This window comes from Schistocerca gregaria, chromosome 1 (genome assembly GCF_023897955.1).
Source record: "Schistocerca gregaria isolate iqSchGreg1 chromosome 1, iqSchGreg1.2, whole genome shotgun sequence".
NCBI classification, from domain to species: domain Eukaryota; kingdom Metazoa; phylum Arthropoda; class Insecta; order Orthoptera; family Acrididae; genus Schistocerca; species Schistocerca gregaria.
The window spans coordinates 621,435,775-621,461,536 of NC_064920.1; the positions used below are offsets into that span (position 1 = coordinate 621,435,775).

General features: G+C 41.3%; 1 protein-coding gene across 8 annotated transcripts in view; it reads right to left on the minus strand.

The window, feature by feature from the left end:
- The window catches only part of LOC126359421 (leukocyte tyrosine kinase receptor), an 815,186-nt gene that overhangs the window by 473,648 nt on the left and 315,776 nt on the right, over positions 1-25,762 (minus strand). For 7 of the 8 annotated variants that reach the window (XR_007566229.1, XM_050007634.1, XM_050007633.1 and 4 more), the window contains exon 2: positions 24,407-24,614. The exons of the other annotated variant lie outside the window; for it this stretch is intronic. Coding sequence is in view for 6 of the 7 variants with exons in the window: in XM_050007634.1 (XP_049863591.1) it covers positions 24,407-24,614 (208 nt within the window). In the remaining variant the exon portion in view is untranslated. The remainder of the gene's footprint in view (positions 1-24,406; positions 24,615-25,762) is intronic. 8 annotated transcript variants of the gene reach the window in all.

The window sequence follows — 25,762 nt, forward strand, 5'->3', positions numbered from 1 at the left end:
CAATAGAGATCAACATAAACAGCATTACCGCCCTTTTTATTGCTCACGAAAACCACACATTGCATACTGTACGACCATACAGCACGACCTTCAGATTGCAGTACACACCGGTACCTCTGATACCCAGTAGCACGTCCTCTTCCATTGATGCATGCCTGTATTCGTCGTGGCATACTATCCACAAATTAATCAAGGCACTGTTGGTCCAGATTGCAAATCTTGGTGAGAGACAAACCAGTAAGCTGAAATATTTTGGATATCTTCATTCAGTAATATCCTATGGGATAACGTTCTGAGGTAACTCATAATTAAGAATGAAAGTCTTCACTTCTCAAAAACGTGCTGTTAGAATAATCTGTGGCGCTCACGCAGGATCATCTTGTGGTCATCTGTTTAAGGAATTCAGCTTTCTGAGTACTGCAGTTAGAAAGGAACAATGATGTACATAATTACAACACTAGGGCGAAAATTGGCATTCATTGTTCCACATTAAGGTTGTCTTTACACAAAAGGGGTGCACAATGCCGCAACTAAAGGTTTTGATAGCTTAATCAGTGATACAAAACGTCTGATAAAAAGCAAAGTAAAATTTGAAAACAAACTGAAGAAGTTGTTCCTTAACAACTCCTTGTATTTCGTAGTAGAATTTTTATTCTTGTAATGTGTAAAAGGTGGTGGGTAGGAATTTCTAATTCACATCATTCTGCTTTTAAAAAAATGCTTAAAATTTTCAGCACATAGTCATATTTACAATTAATTTGCGATGTGAACGTTAACTGACTTTACACGTAATTACTATTTATCGTGAAAATGATCCATGGAATATGTTAGTAAACATATAAAGACAGAGCGAAGGCAGGAATGTGGAATTTCACTAGTTACATTACAAACGCCAGCCGAGTACGTAAAAACAAGCATCGCAAAAATGATAAAAGTTGTGGATAATAAACGAATTATCGATCGTAATGCGTTTTGTTGGACATTATCGGCCACTTGTTTCGTATCTCAAATCACACAGGTGGGAAATCATCACTTATCTCGCTTCCATGGCGCTACGGACATACTGTATATAATTAAGAGTTAAAAATTTCAATCTAAAAAAATAAAAAACAAGAAAAAAGACAAATCCAAATATTTGGAGGTAGACATAGATTAAGAATATTGCAGTAGTATCTGATCGTCTTGAAGAGCGGACGTGAAGGGACGTTTGTCTTCATGTCTCTGTATGAGCCCAAATTTTTAAAATTTTGCTGTTATGGCTGTTATTGCCACGCTCTTCACGTACATCTAATATCTTCGTCGACTTCTCTGGGAATTTTGTGATGCGTAACTTTTCTCTTATAGCATCACACATTAGAAGCTGCTGAAAGTTTTTTTAATATTTTAAAATAGTCATCAGGCTTCTGATTGCTTTGATGCGAATTCCACTCCTGTGCCAACCTGTTCATCTCATAGTAGCACTTGCGACCTACGTCTCCAACTTTGTATTGTATGTACTCCAGTCTCCGTCTTCCTCTACAGATTTTACCTTCTTCAGCTCCGTCTGGTATGGAAGTTATTCCATGATGTCTTAACACATATCCTACCATCCTATGTATTTCATTCCTAAGTGATTTATATTGCTGTGTTCTTGTCTTTCTGTGAACATTGCCGGCCGCTGTGACCGAGCGGTTCTAGGCGCTTCAGCCTGCAACCGCGCGACCGCTACGGTCACAGGTTCGAATCCTGCCTCGGGAATGGATGTGTGTGATGTCCTTAGGTCAGTTAGGTTTAAGAAGTTCTAAGTTCTAGGGGACTGATTACCTCCGATGTCAAGTCCCATAGTGCTCAGAGCCATTTGAACCATTTTTGAACCGTGAACTTTTTTGTACTTCCCTCTTTCGCCGATACTGGAACTATTTCTTCTGTTACCCATAGTTTCTTCGGAGTTACCTTCTTTGTACCTGTATCTTTCTTTCCAACTACTGTGATTGCTCTTGTTAAAGATGTCCATTCCTCATCAACTGAACTGCCTACATTGTTATTCTTATAGCAGTATCCACATCTTTAGCAAACTTCAATGGCGTCTCATCAGTCATCACTACTTTAGTATACCACATTCATCCACACTGATTCTTCCGAATGATTCTGTTAAACTTCAGTCTACTCTTCATCATTACTCGTTGTGATCTGAGTCTATATTTGCTCGTAGGTACGCCCTACAATCCAGTATCTGCTTTCGGAATTTCTGCCTGATCATGATGTAATCCAGCTGGAATCTTCCTCTGTCTCCGGGCCCTTTCCACGTATCCCTCTTGCTCTTGTGATTCTTGAATAGAGTACTCGCTAGTACTAGCTGAAATTTATTGCAGAACTCAATTTTTCTCCTCTCTCATTCCTACTACCAAGCCCGTATCTTCTGTAATTCTTTCTTCTACTCCTTCCCCTACAACCACATTCCAATACTACGTGATCATTAGATAGCATGTCAATATCCTTAAATATTTTCTCGACCTCATCATCTTCTAATTTCGACGTTGGCATTACTGAACTATTGTTGTCGGCGTTGGTTTGTTGTCGATTCTGATGAGAACAACTCTATCACTGAAGTGTTCACAGTTACTCACGCTCTGCCCTGTTTTCCTGTCCGTAACGAATCTTACTCCCGTTGCGAAGAAACATTTTAAAGAAGGCATGTCTGTAATTGTGCCGTGTAGTATGGTAGACAGATAGTAAATTTGGCCTGTTATGTTATCGCATCGTCTTACTGGGCACTGTTGTGTAGACTTTCTTGACAACGAGCTTTATTAAAAGAAGTTCCTTTAGCTAAAAAGATGGCTATGTTCTTCCAGCATGGCGCGGAGCCTTCATATTCTAGTCGTCAAGTGACACAACATCTGTACCTAACATTCCCAGAAAAATCGATAGAAATGATCACTATTCTTGGCCACCATGTTCTTCAGATCTTACCACTTAAGAGTTTTGTTTGTGAGGATTGTTGAAACGTAAGGCTTACAAATAAGGAGTAAACACAGGAGATTTTCCTTCAAAGAAGAACGCCAAAACGGTCTCGGAGTAGCTCAGAAGAGCTATGCGCGGTGTTCTCAAGGAAATTCGGAGATATATTTAAGTTTTAAGTGGAAGTTACGAACATCAAGTTTGAAAAATATCTTTGATGGTGCTACAATGTAACATTTCTCTCTGTAATGAATAAAAATTGGATTCATGTTATCAGAAATCTTTTATTCGAATTGCCACCTTGAATGGCCGCGCGGTTTGAGGCGCCATGTCACGGATTGCGCTGCTCCTCCCGCCGGAGGTTCGAGTCCTCCCTCGGGTATGGGTGTGTGTGTTTTGTTCTTAGCATAAGTTCGTTCAAGTAGCGAGATTTACGGAAAGTGATTTACGCTGCTGGAAAATAAATTGGTTCCTATTGCGGCCACCAGGTGCATATCTGGTGCTGTACACTGTTTGTATGACGGTATGATACCCATACTGTCTTTTGACAAGCCATAGCGTGGGGGAACAGTACGGCTATCGAGAAGCTGCAATGCTGCATGGAGCGAGTATCGCCGACTGAAAGGTCAGAGGAAAGGCCCGATGTCATTAAATGGTTTAAAGGAGATGCTAATGAAATTCTAAAACACATGTGAGCTTGGTGTGGCACCTGAACGAGGAAGGCGAACTATTCCAGTAGAAGCTATTGACGAGGTTGCGTTTGTAGATAGTGTCGAAAGTTCCATGCGGCTTTTCGCGGATGATGCTGTAGTATACAGAGAAGTTGCAGCATTAGAAAATTGTAGAGAAATGCAGGAAGATCTGCAGCGGATAGGCACTTGGTGCAGGGAGTGGCAACTGACCCTTAACAGAGACAAATGTAATGTATTGCGAATACATAGAAAGAAGGATCCTTTATTGTATGATTATATGATAGCGGAACAAACACTGGTAGCAGTTACTTCTGTAAAATATGTGGGAGTATGCGTGCGGAACGATTTGAAGTGGAATGATCATATACAATTAATTGTTGGTAAGGCGGGTGCCAGGTTGAAATTCATTGGGAGAGTCCTTAGAAAATGTAGTCCATCAACAAAGGAGGTGGCTTACAAAACACTCGTTCGACGTATGCTCGTCAGTGTGGGATCCGTACCAGATCGGGTTGACGGAGGAGATAGAGACGATCCAAAGAAGAGCGGCGCGTTTCGTCTCACAAGGTTATTTGGTAACCGTGATAGCCTTACGGAGATGTTTAGCAAACTTAAGTGGCAGACTCTGCAAGAGAGGCGCTGTGCATCGCGGTGTAGCTTGGTCGCCAGGTTTCGAGAGGGTGCGTTTCTGGATGAGGTATCGAAGATATTGCTTCCCCCTACTTATACCTCCCGAGGAGATCACGAATGTAAAATTAGAGAGATTCGAGCGCGCACGGAGGCTTTCAGACAGTCGTTCTTCCCGCGAACCATACGCAACTGGGACAGAAAAGGGAGGTAATGACAGTGGCACGTAAAGTGCCCTCCGCCACACACCGTTGGGTGGCTTGCGGAGTATGAATGTAGATGTAGATGCTGTAACTGATCATGCGCCACCTGACTCGTGCAGTATCACGAGAATTGTCCATCCAACAGTAAAGAATACAGCAGGCTTTGCGGTCTATTTTACACTGGCACCTGTACAACATCCACACGGTGCAGCAACTGAAAACTAGTGATCTGTAGCAATGTTCTGAATTTGCTCTTCGGTTTCTAGCACAGATTGAAGTTGATGACGTGAGGCCAGGCAACATTCTATGGAGTGACGAAACACGTTTTACACTACAGGGTGAAGTAAATACACAGAACTGATGACTTTTGGGTATTGTTAAACAACGTGTTGTCCACGAACATTGCACTCGTCATATGTGTCTGTGTAGTATGCATTCACAAGCACCTTTATTCTTGATATGTTCCTCTTTGACGAGAATACATCCAGAAGTCATGTCAGGTGTGTGAAAACGTCTACGCGTTACCGAGGCCTCCTCGCACAGCAAGCGGTTCCTGCTTTGGAAGAGCTCAGTTATGTGGAAGCCACTGTTTTCATGCAAGATGTGGCGACATCAAAAGTCGCTCGCCCAGTGGAAGATCTACTTCATGTATCCTTCCATGGAAGTGTTATCTCCAGAGGTTTTCCAGATGCATAGCCTGCACGATCACCTGATCTGAATCCATGTGACTTCGGCTCTGTGGATATCGAAAAGAACGTGTTTACGCGGGACACGCACGGATCTGAAGGCCAGTATACAGGAACACGTTGCTCAGATTTCACTGGAACTGCTGCGAGCAACAGTTGTACACCTCGTTGTATGGGTGCAACATCTCGAGAGTGATGCGACAGTCCTCTGCTTCAGCTTCCGCAGCTGCGGAAGTTCCACACATTTTTTCACATCCGCTTCCACATCCATTTTTATATCATAACTTTACTGGAACTTTCAACAATGGTGAGATTGTCGATGCGCGCGCTTATTGGCCCAACCCGCCAATAAGTTGGGTGGGGTGCGTAGCAACCCGACATGTGCCTGTAGCGAATGTTGCGTTTATTGTATTATTATGAAGTAATCTCTGTCCATCACCGCGAAAGTATATCGTTTCCTCACTCGTCAGTCTAATTTTTGTTGCTTTATAGTATTATTATATTGTACATGTTTCTTGTCTACAATTTTGTGGTGTAACAAGAGTCCAATAATGAAACAAAGACACAAGTCTCATTTGGAACTATTTCGTTGAGTCTGATGATCTGAGTACCAAATTCAAAATCTGTGACAAAGTATATTTGGGAAAAGGGTGCACGACCACCGCATTGAAGAGTGATCTTAAATAATTCCACGTCGAGTTTGAAAACTTAGATGAAACTATCGAACTTTCCGTGGAGGTGGAAAAACAAAAGATTAGTCAATATTTATATAATAATTTAGTCGATACTAATAATATAGTTCGATTATTAGAGGGCGATCTCTGTCCACTGCTCTGAAAAGCTGATTCATCCAAACAATTCACAATACGATAACATTTTAAGGATCTCACCTCACCCTTAGTTTTGATCGGATCGTGTTGGCACAAGTCGATAGGTAATGGGCCTTTTCCTATAGCTGCCTGCAGTTAACGATATAAGCATGTAACAGTCTGTGGAAAGGAATAAATACGGCACTGTAGCGCGTGAGCTGCACGCGAGTGTATTTTGGCAGCACTGCAAGGAATTTAAACTGGTTTTATGTCCCTGCCCGTCATCCAAACTGAAGTGAGCACCCAAAAAAGTTATCGCACTCTATATACAACCGTTTCTAAGAATTTTATTTTCCATTTATTTATACAAGAGTGATGTTACTCAAGTACTTTCATAATTTGAACCAATACCAATCACGTTGCATTTACTCAGTAGAATGTTACTTTATTTATTGCATTTTCCACACTGTACATCAGGTGTCGGTAACTTCTTTACCATTATCAGTTCCAAAATAAACTCTAATGATGGTAAACACGTTACCGAAACCTAGTATGCAATATGACGAATAAGATCCAACATTTAAAAATTAACACTACTGAGTGACTGCAGCGTGTTTTATAAATTAGCTCAGTAACGTTACTCCGGTCAAAGACGCTAAACAACAATTACATTGCAACAAAGCCTGTAAGTAAATGATTATTGGAATTCCTCACACCCAAAGTCTCAACAAATGGATCTTGTGATTGCTGAAATGACTGCCCTCCAAAACTTGACGTTTAATTTTGTCAACGGTACCGTCTTTCGCAGAGTAATGAATGCTGCTCCTCCAGTTTATAAGTTGAAAGGTCGTGATTTTTATACTTCGTATTTGTGCGATAACTTGTACTATAAAATGGTAAGAAAAATCAAAAATGTAATTGAAGAATCTGAAAAAAAAATATCTTTCGCAACTGACATATGGTCTGATCTACATTCTGGAACATCATTACTTAGTTTGACTTCTGCTGGTATTTCAAAGGATTTTCGCAGGATGTCTGTAATTTTGAAATGAGAAGTCATGCCTGGTCGTCATACGGGTGACGTAATATCGATAAAATTTGAAACTGTACTCGAAGAATGGGACATAAATCACCCATCAATGCATTATATTTTTCGCCATCGTGGATCTAACATGATTAAAGCATTACAGTTGTCTGGATTTGATGATGTGAGTTGTGCAATACATCAGATACAACTTTGTATTCAGGCTGCTGTTGAATCAGAGGAGTGGCTCCTGCAAATTACGGAAAATTGAAAAAAAAAATGCCACCCATTTCAATCATTTTTTGACTGCAAAAACCGAGCTGACAAAATTTCAAAGGGAACTTCTTGATCAACCTGCTTTATCTCTCATTCAAGATTGCCCAACACGGTAAATATTGTTAAATATATATAAATGAATTTTAATTTTATGGAATATCTGTAGTGTAAGTATTTTGTGTTTTGTTTGAATGAAAGTCCTATCTGTTAATCTAATTTCCACTATTTTCAGCTGGAACAGCAAGTTCTGTATGACGGAACGATTTTCAAAGTTCAATGATTCGCTCATTTTGTATCTATGTTCAAGTCCCATCACGATGATCTCCACTGAAGACTGGATAAATATTCAATAATTTTTAGAAGCAATGAAACCATTTGAAGAAATTATAAGAAACATAAGCAATTCTCAAGCACGCATTTCATCGGTCATACCGCCAATTCAAATTCTTGTGACCCCTTTACAGCAAGAAGCAACGAAAATGATACTTCAGAACAATTCCAAAAGTTTACAAGAAAATTACATAATGAATTCAAGCATGAGATTTGGAGTACTTACCAAAAACCGTAATAATACAATTGCGACTTATTTAGATCCGAAGTACAAGTTAAAATTTCTCAGTGGCATAGTCACAAAGCACGTTGAGTCCCAAATACTTAACTTGATGATGGCGAAAGTCACAGATCCAAACTCATCTCAAGATGATTGCAACCTTGCTGAGATTCATTGGAGGAATCCTAAGGAAATGCAATCCGAAAACAAAGGAAGTAGGTTACAGTACGCTGGTTCGCCCACTGCTTGAAAACTGGTCGGCAGTGTGGGATCCGTACTAGAAAGGGTTGATAGAAGAGATAGAGAAGATCCAACGGAGAGCAGCGCGCTTCGTTAAAGGATCATTTAGTAATCGCGAGAGCGTTGCGAAGATGATAGATAAGCTCCAGTGGAAGACTCTGCAGGAGAGACGCTCAGTAGCTCGGTACGGGCTTTTGTTAAAGTTTCGAGGACATACCTTCACCGAAGAGTCAAACAGTATATTGCTCCCTCCTACGTGTATCTCGCGAAGAGACCATGAGGATAAAATCAGAGAGATTAGAGCCCACACAGAAGCATACCGACAATCCTTATTTTCACGAACAATACGAGACTGGAATAGAAGGAAGAACCGATAGAGGTACTCAGAGTACCATCCACCACACACCGTCAGGTGGCTTGCGGAGTATGGATGTAGATGTAGATGTACTTGGTCTAAAGGTGCCGATTTGCAACTGAAAATGAGCCATCAACAAGCTGTGGCTTAAACACAGAATCTCAATTAAAAATATCGTTACAAACGTTAGAATAAGATTAGCAATACCCGACAACAACTAACCAAAACGGCAGTCCGCTTTTGATACAACAGTTAAATCTACTGGAGTACAAAGAGAAAAAGATTATCCGCTAATGTTGTGGAAATAAAATGGTCAGAAGTACCACTATACATTGCCACTAGCTCGCCAGTATTTACCAGCTTCTCATAATAGCGTAGCTAGTGAACAATTATTTAACGGAACTGGCCCCGTATATGAAGGATATCGAAATAAAGTACAGGGTGAAAAAGCGGCAAAATTAGTATTTGTTAAATATATAATTTACCGTCCATCAATTTTGAGTATTAATACAATAAAAATGTTCTTTGATAAAGAATTGTTACTTTTTTAACCTTCCTATAGGTGCGCGTATGTGTCAGATACACAGCGACAATGTTTGTTAGCTTTTTTTTTTGTGGAAGTGCCACTTCATTCGACCATACCCTGCTTCAGTCCCTGTCGCTGCCCGCTACGGTAAACAGCAAGCTAGTGCATGTGTTTCGTATCTGAGAAAAACGCGCGACCCTCCGAGTAAGTTTTTAACTTTTCATTTTCCATTATTTTTTGTTAAATGTGTAATGCTTATTAGTAATTTAAAGTAGTGTACATGGTGAATTTACAGCTGTCTCGAATCTACAATGAAATTAAGCTAAATTGTATGTGTCAGATACGCGCGACCTTCAATGCTTGTATCATGTTATTTATTCAATTTAGTTTCATATTTATTTCTTAGGTTCTATGGAGGACATACAGATGTATAGTTTAAACAATCATTTGGATGCTGAAGCTGTGATAAATGCAATTCTGCGTGATACCGACGATGAGGATGATCAGGACAACAGTTTGGCTATTTTATATATATACTATGGAAATATACGCTGGAACCCAACCAGAAGGTCCATTTAGTGTAAGTAATAAACCTTCCGACGTTGAGTAACTGGACATCTCCATGCAAAAGTTTTAAATGTGTCTCACACAGAAGATGAGCACCAACAGCAACAAAGAAGAGGAAACGACGATCAACATCAGGAGCATATAAAGAAAAGATATAGGTCATGTTTAGTCAGTAAGAATACGGGAAACACCCGTTTCAAATGCGAAATATGTGGACAGTTTGTTTGTTTACAGTATTGGTTCAAATGGCTCTGAGCACTATGGGACTTAACTTCTGAGGTCATCGGTCCCCTAGAACTTACAACTACATAAACCTAAATAACCTAAGGACATCACACACATCCATGCCCAAAGCAGGATTCTAACTAGAACCGCTCGGCCACTCCGGCCGGCTGTGTACAGTATTCAAGAAATGTTTGCAATGACTGTATTTTAGCTTCTAAATAATCACCCGTTTGAAGTATGGTGAGATACATAGACAGTATGTTTTGTTTACATCATTCAAGAAATGTTTGCATTGGTTGTGTTTCAGCTTCCAAACAACTTAAGTAAATTGAGAAACCAAAACTTCAAGCACAGTCTTGTACAAATTTGACATTCGTACACGGAAAGTAAATATCAGCACCTCGAGAAGCTGTGGGAAGAAAATGTGTGTTTTGAAACATAACTTTATTTTTAAATAGATTTTTTACCTTGCTTTTGTTCATATAACCCATGAATAATACCTAATATTACTTTTATGATAAAAATTTGATGTTTAAAAAACATAAAGTTTATTAACAACAAGTGGTATCTGCGAGATACGCGCGACCGCCCTTGTCCGACTGGAAGGCGCACCTATCGGAAGGTTAAATATACACACTTCCGCTTCCGTTCGCGGTTCTGCTGAAATTGGCATTTGACATCTTTTTCCGCTTCTGCTTCCGATATCACACTTTTGTCGCATTACTAAATTCTCGTCGACGTCTCTGGTGCTCATATTGAACGAATTGTGAAAATGGCAGTTAGTAATGAAATCAACATTATGCCTTTATGACATGTTTTACCTTTTGTGTCCGCATCCCGTACCTAATCTACTGCATTCGGAAACATTTCTTGCATTCAAAGCGGCAGATTTGCACCTGGTGGGCAAAATTGCAACTATTTTTTATTCCAGTGTAAATCGGTTGTGCATTAACTAGTTAAATATCTACCAAGGTTCGTTGTCGTACGATAATTACAGCCCATACTGGGCCTCTGTGAGTAGCTGCATTTTTATTGTAGCCGCCCGGTATAATTATTCCCCCAGTTGCTGCTCTAAATCTGTATATTTGTGTAAGGTGCATTTAAGGCTCAACAGAGCAGCAGCTTGATGCGCTATAAAGTTCGCCTATCTATTCTATGGCTTGCGCCTTGTCCTGCAGTTACGCAGGGTCGGCCATGATAAACCGGATTTGGCATGTAAATTTTAAGTGGTGGCCGGATACCCTTCCTGCCGCCACCCCATACCCCCAAGGACGGAATTAGTGTACCCCAGCTGTCCGTGTCGAGTGTAAATCGTGAAATAGTGTGAATGTGTTTCAGATGTCTGTGAGTCGTGTACCTGAGGCTGGACGTGGGGACCAGCCCAGTATTCACCTAGTAGGATGGGGCAAACCGCCTAAAAACCACATCCAGGCTGGCCGGCACACAGGCCGTCGTCATTAACCGCTGTGCGGATTCGATCGCCTACCCGAGTCCAGGAAGCAGCGCGTTAGCGCTCTCGGCTATCCTGGCGGGTGCTATAACGTCGCCTATCGTTGTTTACTTTTTCTTTTGGAGCAAGACACTGAATTAGTACATCATTCTTATTGTTATCATCATCTTCCGCATCACCCACGCACATTAGGCATGCAAGCCTCCTGTTCTGGTATATCAATCCACCCTCTTCCTTTATCTCCCAAAAAAAATTTTCTTCGTCGATCTGTTCTCAATAGCTAGTTTAGGCACCTGTTAGTTGACAATTCGGACATTTTCCCCTATTTTCTTGGACGTTTTACCATTATTGAGATGATCTTCAATTATCTTTTTAAGTCTTCATTGTGGATGTGATCCAGTCTTCTTTAAGCACAGTTCCCTCTCAGAAACGTCGCTTCTGCGTCTTAACACCAATTTCCGTCGTTGGACTAGGGCAGGGGCGGCCAAGAATTCGGCTCGCGAGCCATACATACTCTGGCATGAGTGTCATAGCGCTTAACCTGGCTGCGCGTTTCTCCCACTGCCACGGCAGACTGAGCATGAGGAGGAGGAACAGAGGGAAACTGCAGACGCGCCACATTTAAATGGCAGTGTAGTCGCACTTTTATATTTCACAATTCTCAACAACGTATTCTATTGCAATCGCATAGCAAAACTGCAGTGCCCATTCAGTTTTAAAGGTTTTTGACGATAGTTCGCTAGAATGCCTCGCTTTTTGCAAACAGCCATAGGACCTATGAACGTCCTTCATATTATGAACAAATACCAAAGAGTAAACAATTCTGACACTACGATTCTATCGAACTGAAAAAAAGGTTGTACCGACCGAAAAATGCCTCATCGCAATTCTAAATGAAACGTCTCCCTTCACCAGAGAGATATTTCCGAGAACGACCGAGCAAAGCCTAACAGGTCGAGCCGCATCCCGCACACAGCCCGCACATCCAGGATCCATTCTCCGCTGTCAGTCACTCAGAAGAGTGGGGACTGCAGTTTTCTGTTTTTACATGGGTTCTCTTGCTCCAGGTTTCTTCACATTCATCTGCACTTCCGTGAAAAATAGTTAACTTTCCCTCGATGACTCAGGTCCTTGTTATTTGTGAGGTTTTTTTAGCCAATGTAATTAGACATTGAGGTTTGTTCCAGACAGATTACATCTAGACATACTTTTAATCTCATCTTCTATTTTTCTCTGAAAATCACAATTAATTTTATTGTGCTTTCGCAGCTATAGGAAACGGCCTTGCCGCAGTGGATACACCGGTTCCCGTGAGCTCACCATAGTTTAAGCACTGTCGGTGTGGTCGGCACTTGGATGGGTGACCATCCAGGCCGCCATGCGCTGTTGCCATTTTTCGGGGTGCAATCAGCCTCGGGATGCCAACTGAGAAGCTACCTGACCGATTAGTAGCGGCTTCGGTCAAGAATACCATCTTAACAACCGAGAGAGCTTTGTGCTGACCCCACGCCCCTCCTATCTGCATCGTCCACTGAGGATGACACGGCGGTCGGATGGTCCCGGTAGGCCACTCGTGGCCTGAAGACGGAGTGCTTTCTTTTTCTCAGCTATAGTTTTGGCTCTGTTAAGCAGCCATTTCCAGAGTAGGTGGTGACAAGCTAGTAATACCTTGAGTAATGTAGGTTTATGTTGTCGGATCTTGAAAGCGTCTCCTATCTACATCTACATCCATACTCCGCAAGCCACCTGACGGTGTGTGGTGGACGGAACCCTGAGTACCTCTATCGGTTCTCCCTTCTATTCCAGTCTCGTATGGTTCGTGGAAAGAAGGATTGTCGGTATGCTTCTGTGGGCTCTAATCTCTCTGATTTTATCCTCATGGTCTCTTCGCGAGATACACGTAGGAGGGAGCAATATACTGTTTGACTCTTCGGTGAAGGTATGTCCTCGAAACTTTAACAAAAGCCCGTACCGAGCTACTGAGCGTCTCTCCTGCAGAGTCTTCCACTGGAGTTTATCTATCATCTCCGTAACGCTTTCGCGATTACTAAATGATCCTGTAACGAAGCGCGCTGCTCTTCGTTGGATCTTCTCTATCTCTTCTATCAACCCTATCTGATGCGGATCCCACACTGCTGAGCAGTATTCAAGCAGTGGGCGAACAAGCGTACTGTAACCTACCTCCTTTGTTTTCGGATTGCATTTCCTTAGGATTCTTCCAATGAATCGCAGTCTGGCATCTGCTTTACCGACGATCAACTTTATATGATCATTCCATTTTAAATCACTCCTAATGCGTACTCCCAGATAATTTATGGAATTAACTGCTTCCAGTTGCTGACCTGCTAGTTTGTAGCTAAATGATAAGGGATCTATCTTTCTATGTATTCGCAGCACATTACACTTGTCTACATTGAGATTCAATTGCCATTCCGTGCCCTATGCGTCAATTCGCTGCAGATCCTCCTGCATTTCAGTACAATTTTCCATTGTTGCAACCTCTCGACACACCACAGCACCATCTGCAAATAGCCTCAGTGAACTTCCGATGTCATCCACCAGGTCATTTATGTATATTGTGAATAGCAACGGTCCTATGACACTCCCCTGCGGCACACCTGACATCACTCTTACTTCGGAAGACTTCTCTCCATTGAGAATGACATGCTGCGTTCTGTTATCTAGGAACTCCTCAATCCAATCACACAATTGGTCTGATAGTCCGTATGCTCTTACTTTGTTCATTAAACGACTGTGGGGAACAGTGTCAAACGCCTTGCGGAAGTCTAGAAACACGGCATCTACCTGTGAACCCGTGTCTATGGCCCTCTGAGTCTCGTGGACGAATAGCGCGAGCTGGGTTTCACACCACCGTCTTTTTCTAAACCCATGCTGATTCCTACAGAGTAGATTTCTAGTCTCCAGAAAAGACATTATACTCGAACATAATACGTGTTCCAAAATTCCACAACTGATCGACGTTAGAGACATAGGTCTATAGTTCTGCACATCTGTTCGACGTCCCTTCTTGAAAACGGGGATGACCTGTGCCCTTTTCCAATCCTTTGGAACGCTTCGCTCTTCTAGAGACCTACGGTACACCGCTGCAAGAAGGGGGGCAAGTTCCTTCGCATACTCTGTGTAAAATCGAACTGGTATCCCATCAGGACCAGCGGCCTTTCCTCTTTTGAGCGATTTTAATTGTTTCTCTATCCCTTTGTCGTCTATTTCGATATCTACCATTTTGTCAACTGTGCGACAATCTAGAGAAGGAAGTACAGTGCAGTCTTCCTCTGTGAAACAGCTTTGGAAGAAGACATTTAGCATTTTGGCCTTTAGTCTGTCTTCCTCTGTTTCAGTACCATTTTGGTCACAGTGTGTCTGGACATTTTGTTTTGATCCACCTTCCGCTTTGACATAGGACCAAAATTTCTTAGGATTTTCTGCCAAGTCAGTACATAGAACTTTACTTTCGAATTCATTTAACGCCTCTCGCATAGCCCTCCTCACACTACATTTCGCTTCGCGTAATTTTTGTTTGTCTACAAGGCTTGGGCTATGTTTATGTTTGCTGTGAAGTTCCCTTTGCTTCCGCAGCAGTTTTCTAACTCGGTTGTTGTACCACGGTGTCTCTTTTCCATCTCTTACAATCTTGCTTGGCACATACTCACCTAACGCATATTGTACGATGGTTTTGAACTTTGTCCACTGATCCTCAACACTATCTGTACTTGAGACAAAACTTTTGTGTTGAGCCATCAGGTACTTTGTAATCTGCTTTTTGTCACTTTTGCTAAACAGAAAAATCTTCCTACCTATTTTAATATTTCTATTTACGGCTGAAATCATCGATGCAGTAACCGCTTTATGATCGCTGTTTCCCTGTTCTGCATTAACTGACTCAAATAGTTCGGGTCTGTTTGTCACCAGAACGTCTAATATGTTATCGCCATGAGTCGGTTCTCTGTTTAACTGCTCGAGGTAGTTTTCAGATAAAGCACTTAAAAATATTTCACTGGATTCTTCGTCCCTGCCACCCGTTATGAACGTTTGAGTCTCCCAGTCTATATCCGGCAAATTAAAATCTCCACCCAGAACTATAACATGGTGGGGAAATCTACTCGAAATATTTTCCAAATTATTCTTCAGGTGCTCAGCCACAGCAGCTGCTGAGCCCGGGGGCCTATAGGGACATCCAATTACCATGTATGAGTCTGCTTTAACCGTGACCTTCACCCAAATCATTTCACAATTCGGATCTCCGTCAATTTCCTTCAATACTATTGCACTTCTTATCGCTACAAACAGGCCTCCCCCTTCACTATCCATCCTGTCTCTGCGGTATACATTCCAATCTGAGTTTAGGATTTCATTCCTGTTTACGTCTGGTTTCAGCCAACTTTCTGTCCCTAGTACTATATGGGCGTTGTGACCGTTTATTAATGAGAGCAGTTCTGGGACCTTTCTATATATCGATACTTCCCCCTCCCTTCGCCTGTGAATCGTGAGCTCGGAGCGTCAGAATAAGTTGGTGTCAAAACAATTACTAAGTGTTCATTTGTATCGGACAGCATTATAAGACATGTGGACATCGGAACTACATCTGTTTTGTACCAACTGGTACGTAGAAACAAGAGTTAGTATCATTTTTTAATTTTTTTGCCTGTAGCGTGCAGCGTAACTAATATATAATGGTGAAATTTAATACATAAAGAAAAAGTACTTACCCAATAACCAGTATCAACAACACCGCGAATATGGATTAATAATGGAATTCATAGCGGAATGGACTGTAGATGTACTGGAAAGTTACTTTAATTGTGTCCAGAGACAGTTAGTTAACTGAAGCAAAGATTTGATGCTCGAGAACATTCTCCCAATTTACGCAGTACATACGTGCATGTAGATTAGAATGAAGAAGGCAAAAATTTTATAAATTATGTTTATGCAGGATGATGCAGTCCCATATTCCACAAGCAGGTTTAGTGGTATGTTACATGTTTGATTTCCAGTTCGAAACATTTGCACGCATAGGCCAAACGAAAGGCAATGGCCTGCCCGAATCCTGATCTGAGACTTTCGTAGACGAGTTGCAGACAATACTCTTCATCGTGATCAGTAATATGCTGTGAATAATGTAGCAGGAAGGTGTAACTGTTAAATCAGATCAAAGAGAGAAACTTCAACACCTGAAGTGCATAATTTATAAAAGAACAATTATTTAATGGTAATATGCAACAGGGTATTTCACTGCTTTCTGGAAATTTCCTTGCGTAATTAATTATGTCATTTTTTCCTCTTGAATATCAGTATTCTTTTATAACAACGGAAATGAAATTCACATAATTTGAAAGCCTCTAAAACGCTCCATCGGGCTATGTGATGCCTGTGACGTCAGTGGCTAGCTCGCTGCTAATTCACAACAATGTCTTGTTTTGGAATTTACGGTTCGGAAAATGGCTTACAAACGGAGGGTAGTACCATACTGTATATATCTATACATATATGTCTATAAAACTACTGAAAAGGTGTTTTGGATCTTTCCAGAGAATGAGAATACGCGTAAAATGTGGTTGCACTTACCGGCAAATTGCTACCATGTCGACGAAAAAGTTCACTAACTTAATTAAAAATGTGTTGCACAGTGAAGTTAACATTAATTTACCTCCGAGATATGCTTTTCCACTGTTACAAGGAAGGACAGCTTCGTTCAGTGAAATTAATCTCTTCGTCATTTTATCCAGTTTCACACAAAATATTCGGTAGCTCAGTTGTTAGAGCGGGAGGGTCGAATTTTGTAAGATGATCTCAAAAGATGGCTGGTTCGAATCCAACCCGAACGAATATTTTAATCTACTTGTAAAACGCCTTCGCAGTCCTTTCATATGAAAACGAAATCGCAATTACAAAACTTCACTTCCCCCATCAGAAACGAAATATTATTATGTTTTCCTTGCTGTCGACATGCGCTTACATTTACAATCGCTGTTCACAAAAGTCACATTCAAAAACACATTTTCTAGTTCATGTGACCACACAGTTTTTATTTGATTAAAAACGATGTTTTTATCTTCGTACTGTCCAGCTAGGGATCCATATTGTCTAAATTTATGAAATTACCATCTTACGTAAAAATGAAGCTCCTGGTGAGAAGAATGTATCTGCTGAGAGCTTTCTGGACAGGTAACCAACACTAAGATATGCCAAGAAAAATTTTATTGTGCTTTGGGTCGTAACTAATGACTGCTATTTGACAATCTAGTATCATATACTGACCCATTTGCAAAACTTCTACAATTCCTTAGTTTTGAGCGACTTTAATGATGTCGTAAGCAGCAAGGATAATAATGTCCGTCGTTGCACATATAGCTGCTCTAAATGGGTGGAGCATAAACGCATAATGTTTCGCAAGGTTACCACTATCAGCGTACACAAGATTCCTTTCCATTGTTAATTAAAAGTTCTAATTGTGTTTCTTCGTTAAATAGGTAAACTGTTTGCAGAGAAATTACGTAAAAAGATCTCAACTTCGGCTAACATAACACACGTGTGATTTCTTCTTACTCCTAGTCTGTGACGTCACCAGAGCTAATAAGAGAGCGTTTTCGATCACGTGACCAAATCTTGATCTTTAATTGTTTTTAAGCTTTAATTACATAAAAGTAACAGATATTTCTTGAGAATATTGACCATAAATGCTATTTGAATGTTATGATCGACCAAAATAAGAACAATTCGAAACATATTTTGGATACAGGAAAATAATCTACTGTACTGTCACTGAAGTTAGATGAAACTCAACAGACGCACTTTTGCACTGCGTACTGTTTTACGACACTGTGAGCAATAATCCATGAGTGAATATCAGTAAATAAAACAGGATAATGAAAATTCTTAGGGGTTTCTATTTATAAAAACAGGAACTGGAGGTCACAAACTAAAGATCTTCTGAAACGTCCACGCTCTATAACATTTTTGCTTCGTAGATACTAGCAGACTTTGGAGACAAAATTGGTTTTTCACTGTTACAAGGAAGGACAGCTTCGTTCAGTGAAATTAATCTCTTCGTCATTTTATCCAGTTTCACACAAAATATTCGGTAGCTCAGTTGTTAGAGCGGGAGGGTCGAATTTTGTAAGATGATCTCAAAAGATGGCTGGTTCGAATCCAACCCGAACGAATATTTTAATCTACTTGTAAAACGCCTTCGCAGTCCTTTCATATGAAAACGAAATCGCAATTACAAAACTTCACTTCCCCCATCAGAAACGAAATATTATTATGTTTTCCTTGCTGTCGACATGCGCTTACATTTACAATCGCTGTTCACAAAAGTCACATTCAAAAACACATTTTCTAGTTCATGTGACCACACAGTTTTTATTTGATTAAAAACGATGTTTTTATCTTCGTACTGTCCAGCTAGGGATCCATATTGTCTAAATTTATGAAATTACCATCTTACGTAAAAATGAAGCTCCTGGTGAGAAGAATGTATCTGCTGAGAGCTTTCTGGACAGGTAACCAACACTAAGATATGCCAAGAAAAATTTTATTGTGCTTTGGGTCGTAACTAATGACTGCTATTTGACAATCTAGTATCATATACGGACCCATTTGCAAAACTTCTACAATTCCTTAGTTTTGAGCGACTTTAATGATGTCGTAAGCAGCAAGGATAATAATGTCCGTCGTTGCACATATAGCTGCTCTAAATGGGTGGAGCATAAACGCATAATGTTTCGCAAGGTTACCACTATCAGCGTACACAAGATTCCTTTCCATTGTTAATTAAAAGTTCTAATTGTGTTTCTTCGTTAAATAGGTAAACTGTTTGCAGAGAAAGTACGTAAAAAGATCTCAACTTCGGCTAACATAACACACGTGTGATTTCTTCTTACTCCTAGTCTGTGACGTCACCAGAGCTAATAAGAGAGCGTTTTCGATCACGTGACCAAATCTTGATCTTTAATTGTTTTTAAGCTTTAATTACATAAAAGTAACAGATATTTCTTGAGAATATTGACCATAAATGCTATTTGAATGTTATGATCGACCAAAATAAGAACAATTCGAAACATATTTTGGATACAGGAAAATAATCTACTGTACTGTCACTGAAGTTAGATGAAACTCAACAGACGCACTTTTGCACTGCGTACTGTTTTACGACACTGTGAGCAATAATCCATGAGTGAATATCAGTAAATAAAACAGGATAATGAAAATTCTTAGGGGTTTCTATTTATAAAAACAGGAACTGGAGGTCACAAACTAAAGATCTTCTGAAACGTCCACGCTCTATAACATTTTTGCTTCGTAGATACTAGCAGACTTTGGAGACAAAATTTAAAAAAAAGTACACTTAATTTCCCAACTTTCATTCACTGATATCTTATGGCAACACATTCTGGGCAACTACAAATGCTTAAATGTGGAATAAGTATTTGTTGCACAGATGCGTGAACAGCGAAAAACGTCTCCACATTAGGTCCAAGGATCGGTCAGGATTTTGTTAAAGGGGGAGTCCGACATATTAAGGAGGACGGTAAAAAGACTCGTGTTTATGCTGAAGGTATACATAATGAAACATACGAAAAACACCTCAAATTTTAAAGCGCCCTTTCATAAAGACGGGTGAAATGGAAACTACGTTTGGTAACGGATCTGTTCATAGAGCTAAAAGCTACACTAAGAGAAAAATAAACCCTATTTAGTTTATAATGCTTCATAATTGTTCCTGGATGATTTTATTTATCAATATCTATTAGCAAACGTACAGTGTCCTGCTCAATGAGGCAGGAATAACAACTTGAAGGGCGTTCTTATTCTGTTAATTGTAGCAATATCTTTTCTCGTAAGCGCTGGTAGAGAAACTGAAGTATCCAGTTTCATGATCCATTGATGATACTGTCCATATCCACTAACACTGCCCATTCCGTTCTCGCTTGCTGGGCGATTATACGAATATCATACCATGGTATTGCAGCAGAAGGTACACGCTGCAGCATATTCGGCAGCTGGTCTGCACGTTCGTTGCCCATAGCTCCAACTTGCCCACATTGTGTTCCTGAAGTGCACATTTCAGGTACAAGTTGCAACCGCTTGTTCATAAAACATCATTCCACACGATCCAAAACAATCGCCTCAAATTCTATAGTCGAAGTCCGTTGCGAAACTCTGCTTCCCAGATGCAGAATCCTTTTGTACTATACTTTAATTGAATGTCTACTAGTTCCTGTAACAGGTAACGCTCCGTCTTTTAATAACTAGTCATGAAGTGTAAACACTGGTAATCTCCACAATGGACATAGCAGAGAAGCATACGATTTAACATATCGCCACCAATGCTGATGCGCCGTGAAACTGTTTGCTATAGAACATGTGCAGCCTACGAAACGCGCTTCACACTGATTGCTCATTCAATACCTCGAACCCCTGGTATACTAATTTCCGACCGGTCCTTATCTCAGTTTGCTCAGTTTATAATTTTCCATCGTTTGTATAACTTTGACCCTTAAGCTTATGGGCATCCTTTATCCTCCTCACTAAAGAGCTTAGATTTTGTGAATGAAAAGTGTATATTGATGATCATTGAGTTGTTCTGGGGCAAAATATTGCTAAAATAATAAATTCAAAAAAGTATTGTGAGTCTCTGAAATATTAGGCATTTTAAAACAAAAAAAGGCTCACCACGAAGGAATTATCCAATTGGAACGGCAATCGGTAGATTTGATGTACATGTATATACAAACAAATGGTTACAATTTCACAAAGATTGGATGATTTATTCAAGAGCAAGAGCTTCATAAGTTGAGCAAGTCAATGAAGCGTTAGTCCACCTCCGGCCTTTATGCTAGCTTTCATTCGGCTTGTCAATGATTAACAAAATTGGTGGATGTCCTCCTGAGGGATATCGTGCCAAAATTCTGTCCAATTGGCGAGATAGGTCGTTAAAATCCCGAGGTGTTTGGAGGGCCCTGCTCATAATGCTCCAGACGTTCTCAATTGGGAAAACTGGGAAGAGATCCGACGACCTTGATGGCCAAGGTACGGTCTGGCGTGCACGAAGACAAGTAGTAGAAACTCTTTCCGTTTGCGGGCGGGAATTATCTTGCTGAAATGTTGTCTCGGTATGGCTTGTCTTGAAGACAAAAAATAAAGAAATAAAATAAAATAATAAAAAAATTGTAGAATATTGTTAGCGTACCGCTGTGCTTGTGCTACAAAGGTGCCGCGGATGACAACCAAAGGGGTCCTGCTATGAAATGAAATGACACCCCAAACCATCACTGCTGCTTCTAAGGCCTTACGGCGCGCCAGACGACAGTCAGGCTGGTGTCCCACTATTGTCTGGGGCGCCTCCAGAGACGTCTTGCTGGTCGTTGGAGCTCAGTCCCAAGCGGGACTCATCACTGAAGACGACTGTATTCCAGTCTATGAGATTCCAGGCCAAAGTCGTGTCTGGAGACGCCGCAGATGACGGTGGGGTACCAACCTCACTGCCACCTGCACATTCGACCCGGCAACAGGAGTGATGTTCTGGAGTGCCGTTTCTTTTCACAGCAGGAGCCCTTTGGTTGTCATCTGCGGCACCCTTAAATCTTAGCGGTACGTCGACGGCATTCTACGCTCCGTTTTGACGTTTTCTTCCCCGTCGTGGCAAATCATCTTGGCTCCCGAATCCACGGGCTGCTAGGTCAGCACCTCAAAACGTAGAGGTACGCTGCTCGGTAGATAATATGGCAAAACTTGTTGTTCTTTGTTTTCAAATAAAATAAAGTGTATTACAACAAAAGACGGAATTCTGACATTGCATATTTTTCCTTTAATTGTAAATGTTTCATCATTTGACAGTGCATGAAAGCATGGGTATTTCAATGTTTAGTTGTGCAGGGAATTCGTGGCCTAAGTTATGATAGTTTACAAATAGCGTAACTAGATTTTGGGCGACAGAGAAGGGAGGGGGGGGGGGGGGGGAGGGGTGTGCAGGGCAAAGTCGGCTCGGACGCCTTCAAGCAGCTCGCTGAAAAACTCTTTCAGAAACGAGCAAACTATAGAATGCATTGTCATCGTCATCACATACCCCTTGAGCACTTCAAATATCTCTTTTTAACAAATTGTGATCACTAATTGTTTGACAGTTAAAGAAAAAATATGATCTCCTATTGCGGAAAAGTTCCGCATTACGTCCTCCAGGAGATTGAATTATTATATGGGTACAATCCAATGTACCAAGAACACTAGGAAATCGGTCCTTTTGATTAAAACCATACATCACAGAGGGCACTTTTTCTCTTACGAGAAATTTTATACAGCGAGGAGACATTGATGCTTAATGCTATCATGTCTGAGACATCACTGATGATTCGTTGTGCTGTTGTACTACGTATATTACTGTTGTCCCCAATAAAAATGTTGAATGCACCTGTTGCACATGCCCTTAAAGTAATCAAAAGTCTGTTCATTGGCGAAATAGGGTTATTCCGACCAGTAGGAAATTCTATCCTATCATTAATTTGGTTTAATAACCACCACACTGTTTCTTTTGACGGACGAAATCTCTCTTCCAACTTCCTGTCAACATAATCTTTAAAATGGTTTTCACTTTCCACAATCACTCAAACACGGTTTCGGCCACGATTTAAATGGTCAAGGTATAACAATTCTTCCTCAGTGCCATCCATAACATCCAAACGCGCCACCATCTTAATAGCGTATGCTTCTGAAACCGCGGTTATGTCGAGAAAACCGGGAAAGAGCCCCGGTAAAATATAATCGCGATCGATTCCCTCGTTTAATTTAGATCGATGTTGGTGCACCAGAGTTTTGCGTTGAGCATGATTATATATCGACTTAACCGAGGTTAACTGTTAATCGAGATTGGTGCACTCGGCCGTAAGGCACCTCTCGCTGGCCGAGCGGTTCTGGGCGCTTCAGTCTGGAACCGAGCTGCTGCTATGGTTGCAGGTTCGAATCCTGTCTCCGGCATGGATGTGTGTGCTGTCCTTAGGTTGGTTCAAAAATGGTTCAAATGGCTCTGAGCACTATGCGACTTAACTTCTGAGGTCATCAGTCGCCTAGAACTTAGAACTAATTAAACCTAACTAACCTAAGGACATCACACACATCCATGCCCGAGGCAGGATTCGAATCTGCGCCAGTAGCGGTCGCTCGGCTCCAGACTGCAGCGCCTAGAACCGCACGGCTACTCCGGCCGGCCTAGGTTGGTTCCTGAGTGCTTTAATACCTTGATATGGTGAGAGGTGAGACTACATAATGGACCTACGAACGCGAACACGATCGTTTTGGTATCCATGTGTTATGGCGTGGGGAGGCTTGATGTTGGATAAGCGTACTGACCTCCAGATCTTCTATGAACACGTTACACTTAGCAGCCAACGTTATTGTAGCATTGTACGTATTCTCAATGTGCTTCTTTTCAGGCTGTATTCGGGCCTGACTTCATTTTTATGAATGACAGAACGCGCGACCACTTTGAACAGTGCAGATGAAGACGCTCTTGGAACGAGAGGATGTTCGAAAAATGGACTTGTTTGCCTGTTCCTCCGACTAGAACCCCATCAGGCAGGTATGCGATGCGTTAAGGAGACATATCGCAGCACAACAACAAGCATCAACAACCATCTGACAGTATTCAACTGCACTAGTGGAGGAACGGAACGCCCTACCACAAGAGCTCCTTACCATCCAGCATCGGAGCTCGTCACAGAGCATGCATTTCCTTACGAAGTGATCACACGCTGGATTAAAAATCATTTCCTGCCTTTTTTTATGTCCTGGGGACCATTGTGAAACGCTGGGACTGCAAAATAATTATTGTCTTTGAGTGAAAGTGTTATTTCTGTTCGTCTCATTGGTATTTCTTTCAGCTACTTTGTGTACTATACTGTAGCAGTTCTTTCTACGTACGGCCCAAGTTTCATCGAGCTATGTTACTTAGCAGCGACACATTATGCAAAAGTTATTCTCGTTCTTAAGTTTTGCCCACCAGCATATTATAATTCTAAACGAACTGTCGTTCCAAGTCACAACGAGAGATCGCTGGGACTGAGAATAAATGAACCACTGAACTAAACTCTCGAGGATTCAGAAGTGTAGCACGTTAGTTTGACAGGTGGAATACGTTATACACTCGAAAGTACAAACTGTGGAGTGAGTTATTTAACAGTTAGGGATGTAGCGGCATTGCGTGTGTCACATAAACATGTGCAGACTTACGCGTTGTCGGAGTTCCCACGCTTGTCGATGACGATGACGGCGGGGCTGACGTCCTTCTCGATGACGACCTTGAAGTGGCCGTCGTCCATGTTGAGCATGTGCAGCCACAGGTGGAGGCGGCAGCGCTGCATGGTGCTGGGCGTGCGTGGGCTTCGAACCAGGTACTCCAGCGGCGGGCCCCCGCGGCTCTGCACCAGCAGGTAGTGTCCTGCGCACAGAGTCCACATCAGTGTCTGAGGTCTGCAGACACTCATTCGCAATATACTCGGCTATCTTTAGATACTATACATTTGTAACATTATACCCATGTATCGTTATTTATGATCACATTTACACAATGATTTCGTCCGTTTAGGAAAGAAGATCAGAAGTTCTGCCTCAGTTCACTTCTCGCACCACTGAAAAGACGAACGACACAGGCATTAATGTCAGTGGCGCTAAGAAACAGCTGAAACTGCAAAAAATTAAATGTTACTTCAGATCAACGTTGTGGGCCCTGTCAGATTCTATACTTAAGAAATTTACTTTTTCTGCGGATTACGAAAGTAGTTTGTTTCGTTATTTTTGAAGCAATTACAGAACGAGTTATAATTTTTGAAATGAAATGCTTTTTCTATCATATGGCTGATGTATTTAAACCAACCGTGCACAAATCAGTTTAAATCATATTTCCGTCAGTTGCATTACGCAGCTAGAATCTGGAGGTGGATGCTACATTCTGCAAATAGCCAGTTGTGTTCAGATTGATGTTCTGGTGGCGAAATGTTCATTTATATGAGGTTTTCAAATGTACAAATGGATGCGCCTTCCAAACGGCCTGCGGACGATATGTAAAAGTGGATATGTACATCCGAAGGAACTGTGCATCGTACATCTGAAACAATACAGGTACTGGAATATCGTACTTATCTGCTGACACCGGGCTAGCTACTTTCTATTACATTATGTTCCCTGTGAAGGAATATGCATATGAATGAATGCACGAGTGCAAGATGTAGACAGGTGGTTGACGCTGTATGAGAATTTGTATCTGGCCGTGAGTTGTGCTCGGATAGACCAATGGTAAGGCGACCGCTCGCGATAAGCGGGAAATCCCAGTTCGAGTCCAGGTACGGCGCAAATTTTCGTCGTTCGATTATACTGCTGATGGTTGTCGATATTCACAACTGCGAATACATTTGAGATGTTGCTGGTGTAACGGAGCGAACAACTTCCTCAACGCGCTGTTTAAATTCATATTGGATTACATTTTAGAATATATCTTGTACTGACCTATACAACGCAGGTGGAAATGTAGAAACACGCGAAGCTTGGTCTGACACGGAGCTTGACGTGGAAAAACGTGTCATACACATC